Genomic DNA, 11346 nt, shown 5'->3' on the forward strand with positions numbered 1-11346 from the left:
TTTTTTACCCTCTTTCTGATTGGAAAAGTTGATGCAGAAGTAAAAAATTGAGAACAAAGAAAATGACAGTGAATATGTCAGGATAAAGCTTCTTGCAGGTTAAACATTCATGCCAGAATCTCCAAGGAAAGAATGTAAATGAAGCTAATCCTATATCTGTTCAGGATTTTACAGAAGAGCACAGTAGTATGAAAATATTTGCAAATATCAATCTGTCAATAGTCTTCTATTTTTTTCCATGACATATACAAATCTTGAGGATTTTATTTCCCATATTGCATGTCAACAGAAGATGAATAAGTCATCTTTCATGAACAATCAATGTGAATTAACCCATAAGAATTGTTCCTAAGTTATTATTAGCTTTGAGTTGGGACCAATGGAGCATTTACTGAGCCACAACCCGGGCTGACCAAGCACTCTGGCGGTCTAATATGACCCTGTTCGAGGAGACAACTAGTCAGAGGAAAATTAATATAATATATGTATACCATAGGCATCATTTTAAAAACATTTTCTATGATAGAGATGACCAAATCTGCAAAAATTTGATTAAAGTTTCAGAAATAAGTAAGTTCACAGTCATGTAGCTGTATTTCCCTTATATAAGACTATGGTGTTATGCTCAATTAAATAGAATGAATAGGTCATCCCTTGTACTGAATGCCAGTGATGTTTTTGACAGATCTAACAGCTGTTAAAAACAGATTTACATCTCTAACCCCTTCCCAACATCTGTCATCCTACTATGGTAGCTGCCGAGTCTTTAAAGATGGCAACTATTCTGCAGCAGAGCGGCCACTACAGCTATCAGATCTCCACTGTAATGTGGAGGAGACCCCAAGCTAATGCCCATGATCACAGTTCAGTCTGATTGTGAGCATTGCACTCCGGTGTGTGTCCCCAACATTAAAAAAATTACTCCCGGGGCCGTTCCCCACCAGCTCCATACCTTTAACGTTGTAGGCCAGCTCCCACGGGAGCTGACCTGTTCTTTTGATAGCTACCAGGCTGTCAGGCTTGTCATAGGAATATTACTATTGAGGTTGGTATATGACCAGCCTAACACTGGTGTATGAAATGTAAGGGAGGGTTCACACGTCTATGCCGTGGGAGCTTTTGCATTGATTTCAATGGGAGCGGGGATCGTATGCGCTGTGCTATTTTGCGGTGCAAAATAGTAATTGGCAGCATGCTTTAACCGCCCAACCATGTGACTGTAGCAACCAGTCACATGGTTGGGCGGTTAAAGTCAATTGTATAGGATATCATTGATACAAGAAAATTAACAAAAACCGACCTTGTCCATTGGAGCTGCACAGGATTTATCAGGTGAGTAATGATTTTATGTTATGACTAGAGATGAGCGAACAGTGTTCTATCGAACACATGTTCGATCGGATATCAGGGTGTTCGCCATGTTTGAATCGAATCGAACACCACGTGGTAAAGTGCGCCAAAATTCGATTCCCCTCCCACCTTCCCTGGCGCCTTTTTTGCACCAATAACAGCGCAGGGGAGGTGGGACAGGAACTACGACACCGGGGGCATTGAAAAAAATTGGAAAAAGTCATTGGCTGCCGAAAACAGGTGACCTCCATTTTAGACGAATAGTGGATTTCAAATCCGGGTCATATGAGAATGTGAACTTTGTGACTATGAGACAGGGATAGCTGTACAGGCAGGGATAGCTAGGGATAACCTTTATTTAGGGGGGAATGTTATTAAAAATAACTTTTTGGGGCTCTATCGGGTGTGTAATTGTGATTTTTGTGAGATAAACTTTTTCCCATAGGGATGCATTGGCCAGCGCTGATTGGCCGAATTCCGTACTCTGGCCAATCAGCGCTGGCCAATGCATTCTATTAGCTTGATGAAGCAGAGTGTGCACAAGGGTTCAAGCGCACCCTCGGCTCTGATGTAGCAGAGCCGAGGCTGCACAAGGGTTCAAGCGCACCCTCGGCTCTGATGTAGGAGAGCCGAGGGTGCACTTGAACCCTTGTGCACCCTCGGCTCTGCTACATCAGAGCCGAGGGTGCGCTTGAACCCTTGTGCACACTCTGCTTCATCAAGCTAATAGAATGCATTGGCCAGCGCTGATTGGCCAATGTATTCTATTAGCCTGATGAAGTAGAGCTGAATGTGTGTGCTAAGCACACACATTCAGCTCTACTTCATCGGGCTAATAGAATGCATTGGCCAGCGCTGATTGGCTAGAGTACGGAACTCGACCAATCAGCGCTGGCTCTGCTGGAGGAGGCGGAGTCTAAGATCGCTCCACACCAGTCTCCATTCAGGTCCGACCTTAGACTCCGCCTCCTCCGGCAGAGCCAGCGCTGATTGGCCGAAGGCTGGCCAATGCATTCCTATGCGAATGCAGAGACTTAGCAGTGCTGAGTCAGTTTTGCTCAACTACACATCTGATGCACACTCGGCACTGCTACATCAGATGTAGCAATCTGATGTAGCAGAGCCGAGGGTGCACTAGAACCCCTGTGCAAACTCAGTTCACGCTAATAGAATGCATTGGCCAGCGCTGATTGGCCAATGCATTCTATTAGCCCGATGAAGTAGAGCTGAATGTGTGTGCTAAGCACACACACATTCAGCACTGCTTCATCACGCCAATACAATGCATTAGCCAGTGCTGATTGGCCAGAGTACGGAATTCGGCCAATCAGCGCTGGCCAATGCATTCTATTAGCCCGATGAAGTAGAGCTGAATGTGTGTGCTAAGCACACACATTCAGCACTGCTTCATCACGCCAATACAATGCATTAGCCAGTGCTGATTGGCCAGAGTACGGAATTCGGCCAATCAGCGCTGGCTCTGCTGGAGGAGGCGGAGTCTAAGGTCGGACCTGAATGGAGACTGGTGTGGAGCGATCTTAGACTCCGCCTCCTCCAGCAGAGCCAGCGCTGATTGGTCGAGTTCCGTACTCTGGCCAATCAGCGCTGGCCAATGCATTCTATTAGCCCGATGAAGTAGAGCTGAATGTGTGTGCTTAGCACACACATTCAGCTCTACTTCATCAGGCTAATAGAATACATTGGCCAATCAGCGCTGGCCAATGCATTCTATTAGCTTGATGAAGCAGAGTGTGCACAAGGGTTCAAGCGCACCCTCGGCTCTGATGTAGCAGAGCTGAGGGTGCACAAGGGTTCAAGTGCACCCTCGGCTCTCCTACATCAGAGCCGAGGGTGCGCTTGAACCCTTGTGCAGCCTCGGCTCTGCTACATCAGAGCCGAGGGTGCGCTTGAACCCTTGTGCACACTCTGCTTCATCAAGCTAATAGAATGCATTGGCCAGCACTGATTGGCCAGAGTACGGAATTCGGCCAATCAGCGCTGGCCAATGCATTCTATTAGCCCGATGAAGTAGAGCTGAATGTGTGTGCTAAGCACACACATTCAGCACTGCTTCATCACGCCAATACAATGCATTAGCCAGTGCTGATTGGCCAGAGTACGGAATTCGGCCAATCAGCGCTGGCTCTGCTGGAGGAGGCGGAGTCTAAGGTCGGACCTGAATGGAGACTGGTGTGGAGCGATCTTAGACTCCGCCTCCTCCAGCAGAGCCAGCGCTGATTGGTCGAGTTCCGTACTCTGGCCAATCAGCGCTGGCCAATGCATTCTATTAGCCCGATGAAGTAGAGCTGAATGTGTGTGCTTAGCACACACATTCAGCTCTACTTCATCAGGCTAATAGAATACATTGGCCAATCAGCGCTGGCCAATGCATTCTATTAGCTTGATGAAGCAGAGTGTGCACAAGGGTTCAAGCGCACCCTCGGCTCTGATGTAGCAGAGCTGAGGGTGCACAAGGGTTCAAGTGCACCCTCGGCTCTCCTACATCAGAGCCGAGGGTGCGCTTGAACCCTTGTGCAGCCTCGGCTCTGCTACATCAGAGCCGAGGGTGCGCTTGAACCCTTGTGCACACTCTGCTTCATCAAGCTAATAGAATGCATTGGCCAGCACTGATTGGCCAGAGTACGGAATTCGGCCAATCAGCGCTGGCCAATGCATTCTATTAGCCCGATGAAGTAGAGCTGAATGTGTGTGCTAAGCACACACATTCAGCACTGCTTCATCACGCCAATACAATGCATTAGCCAGTGCTGATTGGCCAGAGTACGGAATTCGGCCAATCAGCGCTGGCTCTGCTGGAGGAGGCGGAGTCTAAGATCGCTCCACACCAGTCTCCATTCAGGTCCGACCTTAGACTCCGCCTCCTCCAGCAGAGCCAGCGCTGATTGGCCGAATTCCGTACTCTGGCCAATCAGCACTGGCTAATGCATTGTATTGGCGTGATGAAGCAGTGCTGAATGTGTGTGCTTAGCACACACATTCAGCTCTACTTCATCGGGCTAATAGAATGCATTGGCCAGCGCTGATTGGCCGAATTCCGTACTCTGGCCAATCAGCACTGGCTAATGCATTGTATTGGCGTGATGAAGCAGTGCTGAATGAGTGTGCTTAGCACACACATTCAGCTCTACTTCATCGGGCTAATAGAATGCATTGGCCAATCAGCGCTGGCCAATGCATTCTATTAGCGTGAACTGAGTTTGCACAGGGGTTCTAGTGCACCCTCGGCTCTGCTACATCAGATTGCTACATCTGATGTAGCAGTGCCGAGTGTGCATCAGATGTGTAGTTGAGCAAAACTGACTCAGCACTGCTAAGTCTGCATTCGCATAGGAATGCATTGGCCAGCCTTCGGCCAATCAGCGCTGGCTCTGCCGGAGGAGGCGGAGTCTAAGGTCGGACCTGAATGGAGACTGGTGTGGAGCGATCTTAGACTCCGCCTCCTCCAGCAGAGCCAGCGCTGATTGGTCGAGTTCCGTACTCTGGCCAATCAGCACTGGCCAATGCATTTCTATGGGGAAAAGTTAGCTTGCGAAAATCGCAAACTGACAGGGATTTCCATGAAATAAAGTGACTTTTATGCCCCCAGACATGCTTCCCCTGCTGTCCCAGTGTCATTCCAGGGTGTTGGTATCATTTCCTGGGGTGTCATAGTGGACTTGGTGACCCTCCAGACACGAATTTGGGTTTCCCCCTTAACGAGTTTATGTTCCCCATAGACTATAATGGGGTTCGAAACCCATTCGAACACTCGAACAGTGAGCGGCTGTTCGAATCGAATTTCGAACCTCGAACATTTTAGTGTTCGCTCATCTCTAGTTATGACATTTCCTCTCTTGAGCTTATTTTTCCAAATCCTTTAGGCTCAGGCCCCACATTGTGGAACTGCAGCCTTTTTCTTGCAGATTTTGTTGTTTGGTTTTTTTAGCCAAAACCAGGAATGGCTACAACAGAAATGTGAAACTTATAGGAAATTCTTATATTTCTACCTTCTGTTCAATCCACTCCTGGCTTTAGCTCAAAAAACCGCAGCAAAATCAGCAGCAAAAAAACCTGTGATTCCGAAACGTGGGGTCTCAGCCTTAAACTTCATCTTGATCAAGGTAAAGAACAAAACTAAACACCAACACTTTACTTTGCATCATGTTTGCAGTGCTTGTCTTGACTCTTGTAGTACTAACTGCAGAGAAGGGATTTCAGTATCCAGTAGGTCTGCTATGTCAGTCTTGGTATTACCTTTCGCTTTAACTTGACTTTGAACCAATGACCACTGCTTTTTTTTGACCTCATGACAAACAAACATACGTTATATTTCCTTTACTTTTTTGCATCCCACAGATCATATAGACAGTGAATGTAGTGGCAGTATACATACTTCCACGCCACTATCCTGAGAATAACGGATAATATTAAATCTTGGTCCATTCCCTTTAACCAAATTCAATCTTAATTAAAAATGGTTTTTCCTTTGGGATTTATATGACAAAAAAATTGTGGCTCAGGTATACTTTCCCTGAAAAATTAAAAAATATGTTTAGAATGCTGAGCTGTATGATATGGCAACACATGGGGTTATCTATGACCCCATAATACAGATCTGTTTGGACATCATGTACTCATGGTGTACTGTGTCATACAGTATGTATGTGCCTTGTTTAAGATGGTGTCTATTTTAAAAGTAAACTACATGACTTTGTCTCCAGTTTTGAAGACTAAATTTCAGGTAGATTTGTAAATAATAATGCCTAACTAGAGGTCTATGTTTTACCTGCATCTCTGATGTAAATCGGAAACAAATGAGCACAGTAGTGAGACATTACTAGTCAGGTAATGAACCAGTAGCAGATTTACATGGTTGTGTTATATTCTATCATCAATGACCGTCTGAGATGACAGCTGCTTATTTTATTGAAATGTACATGACAGCCCACAATAAGGAATGGCAAGACAGAGATTTTGCATTTAAAATTGAGGTTTGTGTGGCTTTTACTGCTCACGTATGTGGGCAATGCAGGAAAACACGTAGAGATTATATAACATGGACATTCCTTAAAAGTGTTATTGGCAAGTGCTTAGATGTCCATTAGAGATGAGCGAGTACTATTCGAAATGGGAGTTTTGAATAGCACGCTCCCATAGGAATGAATGGATGCAGCCAACAGGCAGGGGGTTAAGCGGCTGGACACCCGCAAAGTCTGCAAGCCGGCTGCTTCCATTCATTCCTATGGGAGCATGCTATTTGAAACGGGAGTTTCGAATAGTACTCACTCATCTCTAATGTCCATCTTTTATATCTGAGCAGTCTGTGTGAGTGGTTATATTTTATACTGGATACTAAATGAGATCCATCAGAAAGTAGAGAAATCTCTTTCAGTTGACTCCAAGATTGTGGAATAATTTTGCTGCTTCCGTCAGATTGATTTAATCCAGATTTTGCCATACAACACACGTCACATTTCATTGGACACATAAAAGTTGTATCCCACCACCACCCCAGACCCAAATACTTGTTATTTAGGACTTGGAATCTGAGAATTTTCAAGAGCGAGCAGCAACAAAATCTTTGGCAGTCTTGGTGTTGTAAAGGTTTCCATAACAGTGACTTTGGTGTTCCTAGCCCATCTTATCTGACCAAGGTCGGTGAAATGTGTCACCTGCCATTAGACAGAGAATGATATGCTGCCTTCTCATGTCTTGTTATCAGCAATATCATTATCTTTTCCATCCAGATCTAAATCAACCCATTGGAATGATCTAGTGCTGGAGTCCTGGGTTTGAATCCCACCAGGAACAACATCTGCAAGGACTTTGTATGTTCTCCCCGTGTTTGCTTGGATTTCCTCACATTCTACAGAGACATACTTAAAGGGAAAAAAATGTACATTGTGAGCCCTATATGAGGCTCACAATCTACATTTTTTTAAAAAAATGCCAATGCTGGCGTTGTTTCTATTTTTTCATGAGGGGGCTTACACCCAATACACAAAATTAAAGTAACTTTCCTCTACCCCTACTGACACTGTTCCTCTGTTCCCAAATACTGGTGTTGTGCATCTCCCATTAAGATAAGATAATCTTTGAAAAGTCCCGTCATGGGGAAATTCAGTAATATTGCTCCTGTAATATTTTAAATTTTCACTTTTTTAATATCAGGATAAAAAGAATTAAGGTCACATAATGTAGATCAAGTAATCAACAACCAAAAATATGTAAATTGATAAATAAATTATCCAAGTACCTGCAAGTTTGCACCATTTATTGGTTTATTGCTTATTTGTCAAGGTGTACACATGAAATCTATGGTTAAATTTACGTTCCATTCAACTAAGTAAATAAATTGTATTCCAATTCAAAGACTAATATATATATATATATATATATATATATATTTATATATATATATATATATTCTAATAATATATATATACACTCTAAAATAGAAGTTAGTCATAATTATAAATTGCCAAGATCTTTCACACGGTAACACAAACTTCAGTGTTCCCAGAAACCAGTTTTACTCCTAAGATATACCGCAATTTGTTTGATAGTTTTCTATTTCCAAAAATCAAAATAACTGCATTTGCTGTTGGGAAAGTACAGGCCATAATAAAAATAACACTAAAAAATGCACTCCCTACATCTCCTACTTCATTAAATATGGCATTGATAGCTGCATAGAAAATGAGATAAACTATAAGGAGAGAAAACACAGTTCTAGCGGCTGATATATGAGCGGATATCCTTGCAGGTCTGACACCTTTGTTGTTTTTCTTGATTTCCATCACGTGCTTGAGAAGAGACTTGATGATGGCCCCGGCAGTGAAGAGGATGATCATGAAAGCCACTCCAGAATACACCATGAATATGTCAAATACACAGTCACATCTGCTCTTAAAATTCAAGTTATAGGTTGGTTGTATATGTGTAGCATTATCAGTGGGAACTGGACTAAGTCTGTAAACGTCCCAGTAGGTTGGTAGTGCCACAGCCCAAGATGCAACATTAGAGAGAACTAGTAGCCAAGGAACAATTATGGGAAGTTTTGCTTTCAGCTTGTAGAGCATTGTTCCTTTGAGATTGATGATCTTCACACAATAGTAGAAGCACAGAGTAGTGGAGCTCCAGAGACTGGACAACGCCAGAGAAGTCATTATAACAGCCAAGGAGTTGACTACCCAGACCTGAACATAAAATTCCACAAATTGGAAGATACAGATCGCATTGAAGGAAAAAGATCCTTGAAGAAACAAATTTGCAAGCCCAATAAAAACAATGATAAAGTCAATTGGGTCCAGTTGATGGGTTTTCAGCCAGTCTAGAAATTGCACTACTAGGATAAATAGACTTCCAGCTGAACCAGTGAATAGCAAAATAGCATGAAGAACAACGAGAATAATTGTATTAACATAAAACATATTGGAATTTGATCAAATTTTTCGCTGCGATCAAGCAAGTCAATTTTTGTATAGCAGGTAGTTGTCTTAAATGTTGATCCCTTTATATTTTAGGTCAGTCTTGGTCAGTCTAGGCAGGATGTTGTATTCTTTACCATCTTCTGTAAAATTATTAGAAATGGTGATATCTTCCTCCTTTCTGATTGGAAAACTTGATGCAGAAGTCAAAAAATTGAGAACAAAGAAAATGACAGTGAATATGTCAGGATAAAGCTTCTTGGTCAAACATTGGTGCCAGATCTCCAAGGAAAAAATTTAAATGAAGTCAATCTTATATCTGTTCAGGATTTTATAGAAGAACACCGGGGTATGAAAATATGTGCAAATATACACTATCAATTTGTCAATTGTCTTCTATTTTTCCCATGACATATACAAATACTGTGGAATTTATTTCACATATTGCGTGTGAACAGAAGATGAATAAGTCATCCTTCATGAATCAATGGGAATTAACCCATAAGAATTGTTCCTAAGTTATTATTAGTTTTGAGTTGGGTGCCTTCTGCAGGACCAATGGAGCATTTACTGAGCAACAACCCGGGCTCGCACTCTGGCCCTGTTCGAGGAGTCAACTAGTCAGAGGAAAATTAATATAAGTATACCATAGGCATGATGTTAAAAATATTTTCTATGATAGAGAGAACCAAATCTGTAAAAATGTGATTAATTTTTCAGAAATAAGTAAGTTTACAGTCATGTAGCTGTATTTCCCTTATATAGGACTATGGTGTTATGCTCAATGAATGAATAGGTCATCCATTGTACTGAATACCAGTGATGTTTTTGACAGATCTAACAGCTGTTAAAAACAGATTTACATCTCTAACCCCTTCCCAACATCCGTCATACTATTATGGTAAATGCTGAGTCTTTAAAGATGGCAACTATTCTGAGGCTGGGCTGATCATCTGGGTGCACTGCACAGAAATGGTCACAGCAGGCTCTATCTGCTCAGGAGGCTGAGGGCCTGTGGAGAAAAGGGTCCACTTCTTAAGGCCCTTTTCAACTCTGTGGTTGCTTCAGCCATTTTTTTTCAGTGTAGCCTGCTGGGGTAGTAGTATGTCAACCAGGGACAGAGGACTGGCTGATCAGAAGGGCCAGCTCTGTCCTGGGGAGCCCCCTGGACCCAGTGCAAGTGGTGGGTGACAGAAGGATCCTGTCCGTGGTGAGCTCTGCATGCGGGAGAATAAATCCCACCCCATGTATGGGACCTTGACAGCACTTGGCAGCACTGTAAGTGACCGTCTGCTTCACCCCAAGTGTGAGAAGGAGCACTATCGCAAGTCCTTCCTTCCTACCGCGATCAGGCTATATAATCTACATCACACCAAGCGAAGATCACTCTGCACAGAGAACTAAATGACCCTGAAGTCATCCTTCTTTCTTCTCTTACTTAGCTTCTATGGACTCCTAGTATGTCTTCTTTTATCAGCATATGTGTGTCTATTTCTGTAATATATTACTGTTTATTATCCTGTATCTTGTATTACTATGCTGCTGTAACATACTGAAATTTCCCCACTGTGGGACTAATAAAGGATTATCTTATCTTATTCTGCTGCAGAGCAGCCACTATAGCTACCAGATCTCCACTGTAATGTGGAGGAGACCCGAAGCTAATGCCCATGATCACAGTTCAGTCTGAATGCGGGCTGTTCCCCACCAGCTCCATACCTTTAACGTTGCAGGCCAGCTCCCATGGGAGCTGACCTCTTCTTATGATAGCTCCCAGGCTGTCAGGCTTGTCATAGGAATATCACTATTGAGATTGGTATATGACCAGCCTAACACTGGTGTATGAAATGTAAGTCTTAAAGGGGTTTTCCAAGACTTTTGTATTTATGACCTATGCTTAGAATATACATAACACTCAGCAGGATATCCATATCACTGGCACTCAGGCAAATTTAAGATCACCTTCTCAGAGTGGTGGCAGCTCTCAGGTGAGTGCCACTACCATTTTGTAAGATGGTCTATTTGCAGCTCTGTTGAAGTGAATGGGGCTAAGCTGCAGTACCCAGCACAGCCCCTATGTATAGTACATCTCTGTGCTTGATATTCATTAAAGAGGCTACAGCACTCATCCTAAAGCTGCAATCTCTTCAAACAGCTAATCAGATATTGATGACAGGCTATAGACTCCGTATATCCTAAGGTCTTTATATGTTGTCCTAGACAACCCCTTTAATAAATCCCTTTAATAAATCTACCTCACTATTGTCTGCCTTATGTCTTGTGGTTAGTTACAAAGCAGGCTCCAGCTACAACGTATATTTTTTAATATGAGAATAAATTTTTTAGATTGAAATCACTTACTCACTGTTCACCATCATGGCTTTCCAGATGCTACAAATCTACAGCTCAATAGAAATGAGTGATCCAGTTCGTAATGTGCTGGGTTTGTTACAAACATTCCAAAAAATTCAGATTTGGATGATCCTGAAATTTTTGAAGTTTGCCACCTATAAATCATTATTGTACTTGGTCTTCTCAGGTCTTCTCAGACCATCATATATACCAA

The 11346-nt window shown here is 42.9% G+C and overlaps 1 protein-coding gene across 1 annotated transcript; it reads right to left on the bottom strand.

The window, feature by feature from the left end:
• Positions 1–7841: 7841 nt before the first annotated feature.
• Positions 7842–8783, bottom strand: LOC142219151 (taste receptor type 2 member 40-like). The gene has a single exon (XM_075288118.1). It carries the CDS (start codon positions 8781–8783, stop codon positions 7842–7844), a length of 942 nt encoding a protein of 313 aa, XP_075144219.1.
• Positions 8784–11346: the final 2563 nt, after the last annotated feature.

This window comes from Leptodactylus fuscus, chromosome 10, assembly GCF_031893055.1.
Source record: "Leptodactylus fuscus isolate aLepFus1 chromosome 10, aLepFus1.hap2, whole genome shotgun sequence".
Classification (NCBI taxonomy): domain Eukaryota; kingdom Metazoa; phylum Chordata; class Amphibia; order Anura; family Leptodactylidae; genus Leptodactylus; species Leptodactylus fuscus.